The 19508-nt window shown below is 30.8% G+C and overlaps 1 protein-coding gene across 1 annotated transcript; it reads left to right on the top strand.

Moving 5' to 3' along the window:
- Positions 1-269: 269 nt before the first annotated feature.
- On the top strand, positions 270-18845 carry LOC111064458 (protein takeout). The gene is made up of 6 exons (XM_039440252.1): positions 270-685; positions 9079-9174; positions 11475-11622; positions 13797-13930; positions 16936-17088; positions 18471-18845. Exons 1-6 carry the CDS (start codon positions 577-579, stop codon positions 18623-18625), a joined length of 795 nt encoding a protein of 264 aa, XP_039296186.1. The 5' UTR covers positions 270-576; the 3' UTR covers positions 18626-18845.
- The last annotated feature ends 663 nt before the right edge of the window (positions 18846-19508 follow it).

Raw genomic sequence — 19508 nt, 5'->3', positions numbered from 1 at the left:
TTTTTTTCAAATATTTACAAGTAACACAGTGTCAGAACTTCAACAAAGTAATTAATAACTATTATTAAACAATTTCAATAATAATAGTTATTAAACAAAAAAATATTAATTGAAATCTCAACATTAAATTACAAGTTTTTAATGAAAACGCGAGTCCCAAATAGTCTAGAGTCTTTGAGATACATTGTCGTTACAATTTAGCAGTGGGGGGAACTCAAGCTTGTTCTATAGACCACCGACCTTGACTGGAATACTACTTAACCCATCATCAGTATACAAAAGTAGCGACGCTCACTCCAGTAGCACAGTACCGGTGCAGCCACAGCCAGCTACTGTCTCATTACTGTTGTTATCAGGGAGCTCCACAGTCAGTTACTGTTATTGTCCAGTTACTGAACAGCAAGTACCCAGCTTGGTTATTCGACAGTAGTTATTGTTGTTTTCCAGTATTAGCTCAACCCTTTTGCTTTACTGGTACATCAGTAGTACATCAGTAGTGTTCTTTTTCCAGTAGCTCTGTCGTTTGTTTCACTGTAGTATCAGTTATTTTACAGTAGTTACTGTTACTGCTATAAAATGGGACCGAATATTCTCAATTTTTTGGCGGCATCAGCGTTTTTGTTAGCTGTTTTTTCGAGTTTCATCAGCATCGCATCGAGTGCCAAATTGCAGGCTCTACCTCTACGTAAGTACCTATCATATAGTTTATCAAAAAAACACATACTCATTGTTGATAAAATCTCTAGAATATAATATATTGGAGGTTGTGGGACCTACATCCATATTTTATCATCAGGAAACTGATAAAGGCTACTCATTATAGAGACGTTTTAATCAATTCACATAATTTTATTATTAGGAAGAATAAGACTTCGATGTTGTCAATACCACTACCCAAGTAGCAGAAAGATATTTGAGCAATATTGTAAAAAATATTGGTCAATGTATTTACAATATATTGAAAAAAGATTGTATTTACAATATATTTATTTGAAAAAAAAGAATTACAGAACCAGGTTTCATGGCAACACCTGTCACATCATTTTCACAGTACTGCAACACCCTCCCATACAATCAAATTACTATTATAGGCTAATAAATTACGGTTTTTACGTTTATTTTATATTGTTCGGCTCATGAATAAAGATATTTCTAAATGTTAATTTTATGACTTAAATGATGCAAGTACTATACGGATTTATTGGAACATAATTACATATACTGTATTTGAAATAAATTATAATACAGTATTAAAATTATTATTATTAAACTAATAAGTTCTAACACCTTCAAAGATACTTGTGAATTTGGCACTATATATATTTGTTGCAATGCAGATATTCAAATAATACACTACTTCTTTGGTTGACAAATTTTGAATGCATTTCACTTTTTAAAGCTTCATAATCCTTTTTTTTTTAAATATCAACATATATTAAGCTTTTGAATAAGAAAAGTATTTGAAATGTCATTATAATTACAACGATGCAAAAGAGCGCATAAAACAGACATGTTTCAATAAATAAATCCAGAATAGGAGTAACAATTTTTAACTATGCAAAAAAAACTATATAATCTATTTTTAAGTATATAAATAGTAACAATATTCACAAATATCATGAAATGTCAAATTGGATTTCGAATTTTGCCTGAAGAAAATATAGAAGAACAAAAGATGGCCTACAGGTTTTAAAATTGAAAATGAATTAAACACTATAACGGTCGACCTTGACGTATACCTATAGATAGGTATTGGTATTGATTGTCACATCAGCACCTATCTAATTATTATGAGCTATAGAGAGCTTAGTGAGAGAAAGAGAAAGAGAGAGCTATACAGAAAGTATGATATAATCACCTTGAGGCAAATATTTCCACTCCTAATAATTCATCAACTCAAAAACTCCCGTTATTGATAATTAATTAATCTTCCATACATTAATTAATACCAGCTCTCAATTTTAATCAATTATTTTATCTGTTTTCTTTTAGGGTAAAAATAAGATTAGCTCACAGTGCTTCTGCTTATATCTTAATAATAATTATTATTTATTTGATTGAGTGAGATAAATATAGAATCAAAACGTTGATGCTCTAACACTTGAATGAAATTTTGTTCTTGCTATCCAAAAAAGCCTGCATTCAATGCAAACACGTTTTTTATTCACATTTAAAACAAACGCTGTACTGGAACGAGTTGTATAGGTACTCTAGATTAGGCTATAAGTTATAGACTTAGGCCTATGCTATATCTTATATCTATCTATAATATGATGAAGAAAAGAAATGGCTCACACACAATTGAATATAAAATAATATCTGACAATAGGAGTCAATGTGTACGATAAAACAACATCCAAGCTACAAAAAATATTTTTTTGTTTAAACTGTGTTTATTTGTATGTGAATCACTAATACAGTCTTGGAAACGAATAAAACGTACGTAGTAGATGTCACAAACCATTATTATTATTATTAAACTAATAAGTTCTAACACCTTCAAAGATACTACTTGTGAATTTGGCACTATATATATTTGTTGCAATGCAAATATTCAAATAATACACTACTTCTTTGGTTGACAAATTTTGAATGCATTTCACTTTTTAAAGCTTCATAATCCTTATTTTTTAAATATCAATATATATTTAGCTTTTGAATAAGAAAAGTATTTGAAATGTCATTATAATTACAACGATGCAAAAGAGCGCATAAAACAGACATGTTTCAATAAATAAATCCAGAATAGGAGTAACAATTTTTAACTATGCAAAAAAACTATATAATCTATTTTTAAGTATATAAATAGTAACAATATTCACAAATATCATGAAATGTCAAATTGGATTTCGAATTTTGCCTGAAGAAAATATAGAAGAACAAAAGATGGCCTACAGTACAGATTGGTTTTAAAATTGAAAATGAATTAAACACTATAACGGTCGACCTTGACGTATACCTATAGATAGGTATTGATATTGATTGTCACATCAGCACCTATCTAATTATTATGAGCTATAGAGAGCTTAGTGAGAGAAAGAGAAAGAGAGAGCTATACAGAAAGTATGATATAATCACCTTGAGGCAAATATTTCCACTCCTAATTCATCAACTCAAAAACTCCCGTTATTAATAATTCATTAGCCTTCCATTCATTTTTAATACCAGCTCTCAATTTTAATTAATTATTTTATCTGTTTTTCTTGTAGGGTAAAAATAAGATTAGCTCACAGTGCTTCTACTTTTATTATAGATAATAATTATTACTTATTTGATTGAGTGAGATAAATATAGAATCAAAACGTTGATGCTCTTGAATGAAATTTTGTTCTTGCTATCCAAGAAATCCTGCATTCAATGCAAACACGTTTTTTATTCACATTTAAAACAAACGCTGTACTGGAACGAGTTGTATACTCTAGATTAGGCTATAAGTTATAGACTTAGGCCTATGCTATATCTTATATCTATCTATAATATGATGAAGAAAAGAAATGGCTCACACACAATTGAATATAAAATAATATCTGACAATAGGAGTCAATGTGTACGATAAAACAACATCCAAGCTACAAAAAATATTTTTTTGTTGAAACTGTGTTTATTTGTATGTGAATCACTAATACAGTCTTGGAAACGAATAAAACGTACGTAGTAGATGTCACAAACCATTATTATTATTATATTTAATAAATACAGTAATATGAAAAAAACATTTAATACAGTAATATGGAAAAACATTTCTTTAATGTAGGCTGTATTAGGTATTCAATATAATTTTTAACTAATTGACTAGTATTTACATTTTTGCTTTTATTTTCAAATACACTACTGAGAATAAAAAATAAAAGCAAAGCCTATAGGCTAGTAACGGGTACAATTTTCTAAGCTAAGTACTGTATCCCTTTTTTGCTTTTATTTTTTATTCTCAGTAGTGTATTTGAAAATAAAAGCAAAAATGTACATTTAGTCAATTAGTTAAAACTTATATTATAACTGTTATTGGTTCATCAAAAACGATCATAATATGTATGATAATAAAATTTACTGATAAAAAGGCTAGATTGTCCAACAACAGATTTAAATTTAGTACCGTAGTGTAAATAATACAACAACGAGTACCTGTATCATCATGGAGTAGAGAACATCTCTCTTCTTCCTGGTTCATCCTCTGAGGTATCACCTTCACATCTCATAGAATGATATATTGACACAGAAAAAAGGAATGTTGGAAAACAACTAAAGATGTATCATTTCAAAAATAATAAACGTCAAAAACGTTTCAAAGAATGTTGTGTCTGATAGTAAAGGGCGTCCATGATAGAAAAATAAATAAATAATTGGATAGGGGAGACTTTTTAGAGTAGGAATAAACCATTCTGGAGTATCACAGACACAAATAAAGATAAATTGGAGAAGTAAGAAAGTAAAAAATGTTGAACAGAAAAAATGTTGAAAGGAAAATAAAAAAAGAACAAAGAATGATGAAAATGTTGAAAGGAAAATCAATAAAGAACAAAGACTAGTAAATACGTTCAAAGAAAAACCAATAAAGAACAAGAGTGGATCTTTTACAGTACACCATTGAAGTGCGTGTTAAAATCTAAAAAGATTAAAAAAATAAACTAAAAAGAAAACCAACATTGACATTGGACCACACTAGTAATTATTGACTGAGGAAAATTTATTCAAGATTCAGTTTGCACAGATCAAAGACATGAATACTAATTACCAGACTGGAATGTACTGCACTGTCAAGGTCTATGTCTGCAAATTGAAAAACCACGCAGAATATGTTTTTTGGAAGCGTAATTTTTGCGATCAAGTGTCATTTTTTGTGAAACATTAAGAGCTGAAGAATCTTTATTTTCAATCATTGCAAATTCAAAAACCGCAGAGTTGGTGACGTAGGGTGATTTTTACAATAATTGAGTACCGTATGAGTTCTTGTACAACATCTGAGATCTTCATTGCTTGAATCATCAAAGTAAAAGCAACTTGAACTTGAATTCAAGCTCAAGGGTAAACTTTATACGGTGCGGTAATTTGTTTTTTTTTTTTTTTCAATCTGATGATTTAGTTTAATGAGTCCTTAAAATCAATGTGACCAGTTTGGTCATTATATATAGTGAGATTCTCTGTAAACTGTCAGTATTCCTTATGAGATAACAACAGCTCTACCCATCCAACAAATACTGAAAGCTTGAAGTGAATCTCATTTGCACCAAACTCTGATTTTAGTCCGGGGAAAAAGCGGTGAAACAAAAAAAAAACATTACTAATATAATAGTTATCAGAGCAACTATTTTGTAGAGCAGTACAATGAAATACAAAGTTGAGCTACTTTCTATCAAGATCCCTACCGGTACATCTTTTTAGAGGCCTATTCCCTACATTGTAATATTAGTATGATCTCGTTATCTTTTTTTGATAGGGCTACTCTCAAATAGAAATGAAAAATAAAAATCTAAGTCGTAAATAAAAATTGTATTTTAATATAACTTTAAAGTTAAAAGTTTTCCACTTTAAAGTTATATTAGAATACAATAGTTATAATAATAGTGAAAACAAGATGGATAACCAACAAGTAAATAAACAATTTTAAAAAAAGGGTACCTACTTGGATTTTTATTTTTTATTTCCTGTTTGATCTCATATACCTTTGAAAAAATATCTTATATAAAGGTCTAATAAATATAATATTTTTCAAAATATCAAGATGCGTAGTACCGTAAGGTCAATAGGTTGCAATTTTAAAAAAGAGTGGGATTTTTATTTTTTATTTTTGTATGATCTCATATACCTTTGAAATATCTTATATAAATGTCTAATAAATATAAATACTTTTCAAAATATCAAGATGCGTATAGTACCTTAAGGTTAACAGGTTGCAATTTTGAAAAAGAGTAGGATTTTTATTTTTTATTTTTGTATGATCTCATATACCTTTGAAATATCTTCTATAAATATAAATGATTTTCAAAATATCAAGTACGGTATAACGTCAACAGGTTGCAATTTTAAAAAAGAGTAGGCTATTTAAATTTTTTATTTTTTTCTAGTATGATCTCATATACCTTTAAAATATCTTATGCGTACGGTAACGTCTACAGGTTGCAGTTCCTATCTGCGTTCGATCTCAAGGTCGAGGATCGCGAATAGGTAGGCCTAATGCACATAAGCGTTCTCAAGAGCAGAACAGACTACAATAATTTCGTTGAGCGGTCTAATCGTCTGATCGCGCTCACAAAATTGATGGACGTCGGATTACTAGTGTACGACTGTCAAGGTCAGTGCTAAAGAGAAGAAGAAGAAGAAGAAGAAGAAGAAGAAGAAGAAGAAGAAGAAGAAGAAGAAGAAGAAGAAGAAGAAGAAGAAGAAGAAGAAGAAGAAGAAGAAGAAGAAGAAGAGAGAAGAAGAAGAAGAAGAAGAAGAAGAAGAGAAGAAGAAGAAGATAGAAGAAGAAGAAGAAGAAGAAGAAGTTAGAAAGAAAAAGTGGAAAGCAAAAGCAAAGTGGAATACTAATTTGAAAGGAACACAAGAAGAAGAATTTCAACTGGAACATAAGAAGAAGAAGAAGAGTTGTATTAACAGGCGAGAGAGGAAGCATAAACAAGAGCCTAGGTAGAGAATACAGAAAAGGAAGTAGAAGCACAGTAGGCTTACAAGAGAGGAAAAGAGATGAAGAGAAATAAAATGTCAGTAAAAAAGCAGAAACAGTGACTAGAGAGAAAATTCCTCTTCTTCTCTTCCCCCTCTCTTGCCTTGTGTTTATTCTCCTTTTCTGTCTTCCATCTTTCTGTGTAGAAAGGAACACTAGACACCAAAAGGAAACAGAGCCTAAAATTCATAAATAAAAATTAATTTCATAAATTATTTATGAAATTGTAAATTCTCTTTAGATATAACGCAGTATTAGAAAACAGAATAGTGAAAAGAACAGCCTCTACAGAAGAGTAAGGAGAAAAGCACAGAGAAAGAAATGCATGAAGAGGACGAGAGCTACGAAAGAATAAATAAATTTTAGTTATGAATGGAGGAAAAAAGAAAGAGAGCGTGAAAAATAAGACGAAAGAGTGATGAGAAAGAAAACAGTGATATAAGCACTGTCAAAGAAGTGGAAAGAATGTATGAAAATAGTGAAAGGTTCAAGCCTGGAATCAAAGATCTGAAGTAGAAAAATGTGTGAGAACAAAAGAAGAAACAGAGGAGAATGATTTGAACAAGAATGAGAGAATTGAATTGAATAATTGCCTCTATTAAGGACGGAGTTAGGACTCTATAGGTCCTCTCTGCCACACAACCCTAAAGAGAGAAGTTGAGAGAGAGAGAAAAAAAATAAGAATACGAGAACGAAAACTTTGAACGAAAAAAATAAGAGAGGTGATCAAGAGTGAAATAAGATGGAAAAGGATAAAAATGTGAGAGCAAAAGAAAATATATTTTTAATGTGAAATAGTTGAGAAATTGAGAGAGGGAAAAGGAGCTGAAAGAATTGAAAAAGACAAGGATACATAAAAATAAGGAAAAAGGAACAAGAGAAACCCAATTAGAAGCTATGAGAGTCAAGAAAGTTGATAAAATACTTGTCCAATATGAATCTGATTTGAGTTATTATTAATATTTTAAAACGTCAGTTTTGGATGGGAAGTAGCCTATGTTTCATGAACTGCCACTGTATTCACTAATGATGAATAGCCTATATAATACTTACGTAAAATAGATGTCGAAAAAAATAATTATCATCACCTTTTTTATAAATTATACTTCATATTCTGAAAACCTTCAATATTCTAATAAAATACAATTCCCTCATCAAGGAAGACTACCTACCTACCTACTACTACACATTTTTCATTGCCTCACTTCAGAATAAGTCAGGACAATTTTTGTACCAGAATAACGACACTTTGACATTCATATTCCTATCAACAATATTACTCTAGGCCTACCACACATAACGGTCAAGTTGAAAAAAAACTGGAAAAAGCTTTTGACCGAGTAGTGAGTGTTATTGTGCTAAGGCCAACTTCTCTACCTCAATACAGTGTTTAATAATGTTGAATAGCTCAGGAGTGAGAAAAAGTCGCTAGAGAAATTTACTTACTTATTGGTAGACCATACAATTTTTGATAATTGTTTGTGAAAAAAACAAAATTGAGCCAATTTAGGAGTAAACATGAGAGATTAGATCATGCTCTTTTCAAGGATCTTAAAATGACCTAAAATTATAGGAGCAAGGATCCAATATACTATTAGGCCAGTGAGTTTTTCATCGCTATAAACTTGTTTCTAATTTTGACTTCTTTTTTAATATTCCTCTGTTCTAAGAATACATTTTGCATTATTTTCTCTTCTAAAGTACCATCCAACATCCCTGTTTCTTAATAAACAATATCTTGATGTTTATATTTCAATAAAAGTTTTGATACATTAATCTAATACAATAATCAATTTTGATCTATCAATCTGATACATTAATCTAATACATTCTAATTACTAATTCGCACAAAAAAACAAACAAACAAAACCTCTAAATATAAAGAAAAATAAAAAATAAAAATAAAAAGTGATCACTTGAAAATGGCATAAATGTCCGAAACATGTTGTGATAGAATATTTCTAAAAAGGGTACTGAGATTTTTATTTTTCTTTATATTTATATTACAAGTAGCCCTATACAGAAAAGAGATTAAAACAAAACCTACTCTAGAACATGGTACGCCATAGTGGAGTAGGTCAATTTCCACACAGAAAACACCTAACATTTCATGTAGAAGACACTACATTATAAGACATTTCTGAAACCAACTATTGTATGCAATTGTAAACTATCTAGTATTTTCTGTAATAAGTGATGTAGGCTAGTAGTTTTAGTTTTTTTTTTTTGGAAATAAACATTTATTTTTATTTATTCATTTATCAATTTAATTTATTCCGACTTTTTTAATAGTCTATTTTATTATTAATTTTTGTTTGCAACAAGTTAATTGGGTCCTATTAAAAACCCATTTTCACATTTCTATCTATTAATAATAATTTGATCGGTCTTTTCAATGTTTTATAATTTTTTTTCAGCAAGCTACGTTGGAAAGGGATGTAGTCCTAACGATCCAAATCTGAATGAATGTGTTGTTAAAACTGGAGCACCTGCTATCAAAAAAATAGCTCAAGGTAACTTGAAATTTTTAGAAATATTGATGAATACATTCTTAAAATGAAAGATTATCAGAGAAAAAAATAATGACTGCTTGAAACACCGGAACAATATTCTTTTAAAATCCCAAAATTCACATCTTACCTTGAAAATCTAATCATATTTTGAATCACTTGTGACGAGACTATAAAAATCGTTTTTCTTTCCAATTTACAATTTTTCCGAGTAAATATCAAATGTTTAAGACAAATTTTCAACGAAATGAAGATGTATCACACATTTCTATTTATCTTTCAATTGAGAGATCAAACTTTCCATTTCCCCAATTCATCTTTTCAAAAATTACTCTTTTCCCAGTAAATATTCGATGTTTGAGATAATTTTCCAACGAAATAAAAATGAATCACACGTTTCTATTTATCTTTCAATTGAGAGATCTTTCTATTATCTTCCTGTACGGTACAAACTTTCAATTTTCCCAATAATTTGGAAACATTTTTTCTTATTTCTTCTATTTATATATAAAATATTGTTGATGCCCAATACGGGAATACCTTTAGGGCATTCAATGTTGAAATTTTATTGCTTTATTCATGTAATATTGTATTATCTTTTTTGTTTCAATAAAATTTTTCAAAGTAAAAAAATATATAAAATTTCCTTTAATCATCCAAGATTACTGTTTTGGCTCCAGTACTATACCGTAGGTATGATGAATATTACAAGTATGACTGGATCTAACGTCAAACCAATAATCTTTCAGAAACCAGGGTCAGTAAATGATTCCCAACAATCAACCAAATAATTTCCAAAAGTTGGTCATGGCTGACAATCTTTTCTTGGTTCAATTTCAATAATCAACAGGTTCAACTCTTATGAACCTGGTTTAGTTAATATGGTGGAATTTCACTTGGTAAAACATACTTTATAATTCTCGCCAAACAAGTAGAATTACTAGCTATTAATCATTTTACCTTAACCGTACATTAATTATAAAATTTTCTACAGAGTAAAACAGACTAACCGAAGCAATTAAAGCTGAAAAAAATCTGCAATTAAACATGTTATCTTAGTATAGTAGCTACAATATGGTAGCTAAATCACTTTATTACCGGTTGTAAGAAGGTTTATCACTTTTCATCTCATTCAATTTGAATTTGATTATGCTAATCGACTTAGTGCTTGCATAGACTAGTGTTTTATATAGACTCTTTCTCTCTCTTTCCTTCTTTTTCACAACTTACAATAAAAAATGCAAAATACGTGGTAAATAAATGAAGTTGCAATTCTATGAGTACATATCAATAAAATGCTTTTACAGAACATTTCAATCAGTGTTTTCATGTTTTTGCGATGAATCCAACCATACAATCAATTATGATGTTGAAAGGATTATAATTACTGAAATTACTGAACTATAATGAAATATCATTGAGTAGGCTATGACCTACATATATATATATAGCATGCTGTGGAGCCACAACAATAAGTTTTACTACTGATGAGACAAACATTATGATTGGTCATTTGTCTATAGAAAAAAAATTGTTGTCAATAGAAATCTTTGTTTTATTTTTCTGGTAGTAAAAAATAAAATGGGTTGGTTCCGAATACGTAAATCACAATGCAAATTTGAATAAAGAATATCAGAAAAAAACTGTAAAGATCGACCTTAACATATTTTTTTATTTTCCAGATATTTGTTGGCTCCAATAAGGAGTTCTATTAGAATACATTTTTTAAGGTGCTAGTTTCGAATTTTAGATTCAATTCACATGCTCTAAGATTTCCCCAATTAGTAAATTAGTTCGAAAACAAAAAATCATTACAATAGTTTTTCAGATACATATACTTAAAGAATGTAGAATTATGCTTACTTGTAAAATTAGGCTACAGGTAAGATTTCCATCTTATTTTAAATAATTTGAACTGTGACTTGTGACAGTAGATTGAAAAGATTAATTCTCTATTCTATTGAAATGTTTTTCCTTCTTCTTCTTTATCTTCTTCTTCTTCTTCTTCTTCTTCTTCTCTTCTTCTTCTTCTTCTTCTTCTTCTTCTTCTTCTTCTTCTTCTTCTTCTTCTTCTTCTTCTTCTTCTTCTTTAGGGTTGTGTGGCAGAGAGGACCTGGAGTGGAGTCCTAACTCTGACCTTAATGAAGGCAATCAATCAATCAATCAATCAATCTGCCTCCTCCTCCTCCTCCTCCTCCTTCACCTCCTCCTCTTCTTCACAACACAAGTTGTGATTTGTAATTTTATGAATGAAAATTCTGTCTGGTAAACAAAAATAATTATTGTTATGTGCTCTTGTGCAGGCGATCCAAAGTACAGAATTCCAAAACTGGATCCTCTGACAATTCCGCAAATAAAGATCAGACAAGGAACCAGACAGGTCGGTCTCTCTCTGGAGCTCAACAACCTCAAGATGTACGGACTCCAGGATGTTGACTTCAGAAGCGCCAGGTTTGTGCTAGTCTATTTTCCAATATCCATTCCCCATCTTTCATGATGATCTAAACCCCATTATATTATTATTTCTTTATCTTCTTCTTCTTCTTCTTCTTCTTCTTCTTCTTCTTCTTCTTCTTCTTCTTCTTCTTCTTCTTCTTCTTCTTCTTCTTCTTCTTCTTCTTCTTCTTCTTCTTCTTCTTATTTCTCTTCTTCCTCTTCTTCTTCTTTAGGGTTGTGTGGCAGAGAGGACCTGGAGTGGAGTCCTAACTCTGACCTTAATGAAGGCAATCAATCAATCAATCAATCAATCTGCCTCCTCCTCCTCCTCCTCCTCCTCCTCCTTCACCTCCTCCTCTTCTTCACAACACAAGTTGTGATTTGTAATTTTATGAATGAAAATTCTGTCTGGTAAACAAAAATAATTATTGTTATGTGCTCTTGTGCAGGCGATCCAAAGTACAGAATTCCAAAACTGGATCCTCTGACAATTCCGCAAATAAAGATCAGACAAGGAACCAGACAGGTCGGTCTCTCTCTGGAGCTCAACAACCTCAAGATGTACGGACTCCAGGATGTTGACTTCAGAAGCGCCAGGTTTGTGCTAGTCAATTTTCCAATATCCATTCCCCATCTTTCATGATGATCTAAACCCCCATTATATTATTATTAACATATTCATCACTTTGAATCATAATAGTAAAAAGTATGGAAATAATAAAAGAATCAACTCTACAATCTCTATGAAGCATTAAAGTAAAAAATTAAAACTAATTTTGAAAAATTTGTGTGCCCCTCCATATACAATCAATGTAGTCTAATCATCACTGTGAAGCATTATTAAAAAAATATGAAAATAGTTTTTGATAATAGTTTGACCAAAGTAATGAATGGCAAAGCTGTAAACTGCTCTATCATAATCTATTAGAATGTTAAATCCACTACCATTTCTCTAATTCAACCAGTTCAAAGCTGCATTCCCACATTTCAGTGACAGTGAAAATATAATTCTCACGAGTTTTAATTGTAGCCCTGAATTCATACATTTCAAGAAGTAATAACTTGTCTTCACCTGCTTTTTGATTGGAGGTGTGAATGAATTCAATTAACTTTGTATGCAGGACATGAATTAAATTTTCACAACCAGGCAACCATCATTATTTATTTATTTTATTTTATTTATTTACAATGCAAATAACACTAATGTAATAACATTTGAGGATAAAATAATAAGGTAGTACTTGTGCTATTTTTTTCCAAATTTATAGGTGACAAAGTCCAAGATAAGGTTAGAATTTCACGTGTACAATTTTTATAAAATCTTGGTCCAAAATAAACATTAAAGCTATAAATTTTGAATTTAGATGGCTTAAATTGATAAATTAATTAGAAATATTCCACTCAATTAACACTTTTAACGAATAATATTGAGTTATTTAAGAAATTTTGAACTATTCAAGAAACACATTATTTTCAATTTGTAATATTATTTTCTATGATTATTTGTGATTCTTCGTTTAGTTCCTGGCTGTGGATATTTGTTGATTGATGATTGAAGGATCTAAATCATAGTATGAATATGGAATTAAAGATACATTGACTATTGAAAGATATTGCTTTTATTCATTGAGTTATCCACTGTATCTGATATATTATTTTAGCTTGTGAATTAGTATTGTTATGGAGGGTTAAGTGTTAGTGAGAGCCCTAACTCCACCCTCCTGGAATTAAACGGCTCGTTGGAGTAAGTGATAACGTGCCGTTCTAATAACCCAGAGAACCTGAGTTTGAATCTCGACCGGGGCAGAAGTTTTTGATTACAGCACAATCACATAGATACGGCCACCCGGCCATACGGTCTTTCGGAGCAGACGATAAGCCGTCGGTCCCGACTACCTAAAAAGTAGTCGTCATCTCCCATCATCATCATCATCCCTCTCACTCATCACCCACGCACAAGCCTATGAGCCTATATGAGCTTATGTGGACATCACCCTCAGTATTATTATTATTATTATTATTATTAAATTAATAAAGGATAAGCAATTCAATTCAATATAGGTAATACTACCACATTCGGAGATCCAAATTGAATCTCTTGAAAGTTGGGTAAAAAAGTAAAATATACAAAATAGTTTGAAATATGCATGATCGGCATTCATGTTAAATTAAAAAATATTTTTTTCTAGGTTGGACCTGAACAATAGTCATTGCGAATGGGACTTTTTCCTCAAGAAAATGACCATGATAGGCAAATACAACGTATCAGGCCAAGTACTTGTTCTTCCTATCACAGGACAAGGGGATGCTAACGTTACTGTCAGTAAGTAATTTATTTTTCCTCCACCTACTGTCTAAAGTACTTACTTTACTCCCTGAAACCTAATACTAAAGTGTCACTTTTTCGCTCTCGGTAGTAAAAAACAGAAAAACTCCCTAGGGAGTAAAAGTGACTCCATTTAAATAACATGGGGAGCATCTCTATTTTGAAACTTACATTGTAATAGGTTAGAAGGTCTGAGCTCAGATGAGAAAGCATAATAGAGGTGTCTGTCATTGAGTCAACTGAATTCAATACCACAACCAGAAATTTGATTAACTCATGAAATATATGTTTGTATGATAATTATTATATTCTTAATATTAGTAGACGATAAAAATTTATACAATTTTTAAAATATTTTATTCTATTCAAAATACCAGCCAACAAATATTTTTGATCTGCAATTCAAATCTGAACCGCGTGATTTGGAGTCAGCCATTTTTAGTAGCTGCTCAGCTGATATAATTGTTACAACTTTTGCCGATAGATAGCGCAATCGGCAGTGCCTATCAGACGACCGGTTTTTAGGTTTTAGATTTTAGGTTATGTTGTTAGGAAACATTGTCACCAATACGTAAGTTATTAGAATGATTTAATTTGAAGTTTCTATAAAAAAATACTTTTTCTCCCTCAGGAAAATTGTTGCCCTCGGCTTCGCCTCGGGCTTCAAACTTTTTCCCTCAGGGAGAAAAAGTCGTACTTTTCACTCTAGATATACAAATAACTATTTCTTCACCTTATTCTTTCTCTCCCAATCATTCACTAACCAGTTTAAGCTCAGAAGACACTCTTCTAAATTCAGATCTCATTATTAATGACTAGCAGGTAACCCGTGCTCCGCGAGGGTCTATTTAAAAACTCGACAAACTGAAATCTTTAAGAATTGAAAATAGGCCTATAACCATCCTCGGTTAATTTAGAAATCCATATAAAAATTTCAAGTTAATCAGTCCAGTAGTTCAGACGTGATGATGCGTCAAACATAATTTTCCTATGTCGTACGTGTATAAGCCAGTTCTTTCTCTTATTATATTATAGATAGACTGTCATAGAGAAAATACAGCATAAGAAGATATTCCATGATACAGGTCGTTTATGTATCAAATTCAAAGCCGATTTTTGCTATCCAATTAATAACTCGATCCAATTACTACCCACTGCTGTCTGTTATTACTGTTTTGACCGGGTGAGAGTGTAAGAACTTCAGAGTATAAGTAGCTACCAGCGTCACATAACTTCAAGAAAAATAACTACTAGGACTAACGGCTTGAGTTAACATTGAAAATTGGAACGCTCTATATCATATTAAGATATCTTCTTATGCTAGATTTTCTCTATGATACTGCTTACTGTACCGTACTTAATAAACAACAATTTACATATTGTGTCTCTAATAATTGACCAAGTAGGCCTTATTGGTACGGTAATAAATTGAAAATCGTGTTAAGTTTTAAATAAAAAGGGTTCTACATGTTTTTATTAATTTAAATAAAGTAGCCCATTCAAGTGAAGTGATTTTATGAAAATCGTGTATATACATCACAGAAATAAGAAGTAAAAATCCAAGTACTCTTTTTTAAAATTGTAATATTCAATTACCTGATAATGGCATCATTGCCGAAACATGTCTTTAGTGGACAATTTTAAAAAAGGGTACTTGGATTTTTATTTTTTATTTCTATTCAACAGTAGCCCTAACGAAAAAAGATAATATACATCACATTACAGTTTGAAATTGAAATAGCTTTGAAGAAATATATTTTTCCTACAGTTACGTTGAAAAGTGGCCATTGCTGCACTGATTACAGAACGCAAAGAATCACTTTTCCGCTCTAGTGCGGGAAAAATTTTTCTGTACTCCAGATTTGCAACATGGCAACGCAAAATACTTAGTAGGTTATATGGAGCAACAGTGCAGCAAAATCAAAATGAAGTTGGTAACAGTGACTGCTGTGGCTGCTATAGTGAGCAGAGGTGCAACGAAGCACAACGCGCTAATTATTATTCATTATATATTATAACTAAGGATAATGAGGACTTTAGGATTTTAGGATTAAGGTTTTTATCAATAATAAAATTACACAGAAAAACATTTGATGCATTTCAGGCAATTTTACCCATAATTACCTACTTTTCATATTCAATGGTAACTGTAGGAAAAACTTAATGTGAAATACGTGCGCAAAGTTCCTCTGCTGCACTCAAGTAAACGTTTCTTTCGGTGCAGCAAACTGACACTTTGCGCACTAGTTGCACAAATAACTATTATTATCAAAAAATACATATTTTATTTTTATATTTATCAACTATATGCAATCGCATATTTTATTGCAGCTCTCAATTTTATTGTACCAAATTTTATAATTTTCTGCATCAAGACATTTAATCCAATCCAATGCACACTGCTCTTCTAGAACTTTCTTACTATAAAAAGACAACATTTTGTAGACCTATTTTTTTCTATTCACAAAGGCAACTTTCTAGAAGTATTTTAAGCCTGGGTGATGTTGAGGGAATGAATAATACTATAGTGCGGTCCACGTTATAATGGCAGTGGATAAAGATAGAAGAACAGCGTTGCCTTGCCTCTGCCAAATTACATTGCCAAAAACAGATTTGGCATCGTTGCGGAGCTATAAAATGATAGTACTACCTACTTTGTCGAATGATAGACAAGCATAGCAACATCAAAGTTAATCAAATACTGTCATTATAACGTGGACCTCACTATAATAATTATACAAACTTTCATTTTTTCTCTAGGGCTTCTCTTGAATATAAAAAACTAAAAATCTAAGTATCCTTTTTAAAGAAATTAAAACATTTTAAAAAAGGATTGAAAAAGAACTCGGATTTTTATTTTTTCTAAACGTTTTCATTTATGATGATTTTATGAATGGGAGAAGAGATATGGACCTATCAATCGACGTATCGTATAATTCTGAGAAGACCTTCTCATGTTAATTCCGATTATTCGCCAATAAAAGTGAGTTTTTATTTTCTAGCCGGTGTAACCTTTACATTCATTTATGACTACATTCTGGAGAAACGCGCCAATGGTTTGGAATATGTCAAGGTCACGGACTACAAGATGCCCTTCCAGGTCACTGACATGAAAATCAAACTCGATAATCTGTTCAACGGAGATCGACTATTAGGTGAGTCCAACAAATTGACAGTAGCCTATTTAATATGTAAAGCCTTTTTATGATTAGGTACGGTACTAGCTTACTATAAATATAGATAAAAAAGTATAAAAATAAAATATAAAATAAAAAATGTATTAAATAAATGTAAATAAGATGTATTATAATAAATGTAAATAGTATTAAAAAATGAGTATGTTTTTTGTTAGTGGGGAGTCACTTGCGGGAAGGTCCTACTCGCCTGAATATTTATTTATTCATTCAATTATTAAGAGTATCATACAACTTTCAGAAAAGTACCACAGGCTAAAATACTTTTTAATTTAAGCCGGCAATGGGCCTTCACGACTTGACTGTCAATATCCATATTACTCTTCATAGAGTGAATGATGATTTCATTGGTATTAATCTATTGATGATTTATTGTACGGTATTGATGATTTTATAAGAAGACTTTTTATATTCTTCATCATTGTTGTTTATTATTATCATCGAAGGTTCCATACCAATTTTAGAGATAAATTTGTAGGTTTCATTCATTATTATTCAATAACCAATACAGATAGAATAGAGAAACTGTCAATTGAATATACTTTTATTATTTGTTTCTTTGAACATATAAAGCATTATTGAAAAATATAAGCTAATAAAACTAGTTTGAACAAATGTGATATCTGAAATTCAAATCAAATCAAAATTTTTATTCACGATACAAACAATTGAGGGTCCTGCTAAACAACAAGGTTTTTCGGCGGGTGCCCAGTTACCGTACAGGAAAAAAAGAGTTACAAAAGATGAATAAACTCAGACAAAATAAATATTACACTCCAAAGATTTAAGTATAAGATGAAAGAAAACAAATACAAATTGCAAAAATAAAATAAGAAATATACATCAGATTTTGATCGGATTTTTGATAAACTAGGAATCAACGAGAATTTAATATTATTTTTCATCAATCCAGAAATCATAAAAATTACGGGATGAAAAATCATGACTGATATTTTTGTAATCTACTTGCTTGTGATAATTTCCAAATCATAACAAGATATTAAAGACCTAGATGATAACAGGAAAACCCATGACCTATATATATTCATATAATTTAAAATATTTTTGAAAAATCTCGTTCTTTACAAACACTCGGCCTCTGCGCACAGGGGTTTTAACCTTGGGGGACCTTCCTTATTTTTATTGCATTATTTAATTTTATACTGTGTACTATTATTCTAATACAATTCTAATTTCTAAGTTTTTATCTTTTGTTATTATTATTAAGGATGAATGAACGATTTTTGATTTGAAAAGATTCGAGAGATTAAATTAATGCAATTTACTGTATATCTAGAATAATTACATTTGTGTAGTTCTAATTCGTTGATTTATGATTTCAGGTAGCAACATGAACCAATTCCTGAACGAGAACTGGCAAGAGATCATGAAAGAACTGGGACCGGCCATGGGTGAAGCTCTCGGCGAAATCTTCAAGCAAACTTTGACATCCATGGCCGACGTTGTGCCATTCAAAAATATTTTCCCCAAAGACTGATTAAATTTAATTATGTACTCTTCACTCATTAATGATTAGCCGATCCATCATTTATCATAAAATAAAAAAATTTCACCACTCCTAATCAATCCCTAAACTAATTGTTATTTTTATATTACATTGAATCACTGTAGCATTTCATACACTTTTTCATGATCATTATCATTTGTTATATATTCATTTAAAAATAAATCACATTAGACCTTTCAATATTCTAGAATTGAGTGGTTTTCATTTTACCTATACTGCAATACTGCAAATAGCTCTTGAATAAAATTTTGTACCATATGTAGTTTTCATCAAGATGTACTAACTAAAGTTTTCATCCTTCTTTAACTATTGGTTGATAATGTAATGTTGGTAATACCATAGAACAATAAGAATAGGGGAATTAGTACCTATGTTTCCTCTAAGGGTGGCCTCTAACGACAGGACAAGTGTGTTGAGCATGCGTGTACACACATGCTTGTCATACTTGTAGTGTAGACTACAACAAACGTTTTTGAGGTTAGGTTTTTGTCTATTCGATTTTTTGTTGGGTATTTTTCCTGCGCTGCTCTATTCAAAGTTAAATTATTCTTGTGTCATTCTAGTGCTTTATTTATTGTTAGTGGTTGTTTATTCAATGTTAGAAGCTGTTGTCAAACAGCTGTTTTTTTGTCCTAAGCCTTTAATGACACAACTTGCATGATAAACCACTTGTCCTATCGTTAGTAGCCAGCCCAAGGTGGCTGGAAATATCTAAATATCAAATATTATTGTGGAAATATCTGTGCAAGAACTATCATTGTCTATAACATTGATAAATTGTCATTGACAATGTAATTGTCGCCAATGTTTTGCACCTACAGACAAATCTTTAGGTTATTTATTTATTAGATAA

This window comes from Nilaparvata lugens, chromosome 13 (genome assembly GCF_014356525.2).
Source record: "Nilaparvata lugens isolate BPH chromosome 13, ASM1435652v1, whole genome shotgun sequence".
In the NCBI taxonomy this organism is placed as follows: Eukaryota; Metazoa; Arthropoda; class Insecta; order Hemiptera; family Delphacidae; genus Nilaparvata; species Nilaparvata lugens.
Note: the sequence above shows the minus strand (reverse complement) of the source record. Positions and strands in the feature narration are given on the sequence as shown.

Bases quoted from the DNA above. Each gene is read 5' to 3' on its own strand.
- LOC111064458 (XM_039440252.1), top strand. From the start codon at position 577: ATGGGACCGAATATTCTCAATTTTTTGGCGGCATCAGCGTTTTTGTTA. The intron at 9,175-11,474 runs GTAACTTGAAAT...GCTCTTGTGCAG, and splicing joins TATCAAAAAAATAGCTCAAG to GCGATCCAAAGTACAGAATT. The intron at 11,623-13,796 runs GTTTGTGCTAGT...ATTTTTTTCTAG, and splicing joins GTTGACTTCAGAAGCGCCAG to GTTGGACCTGAACAATAGTC.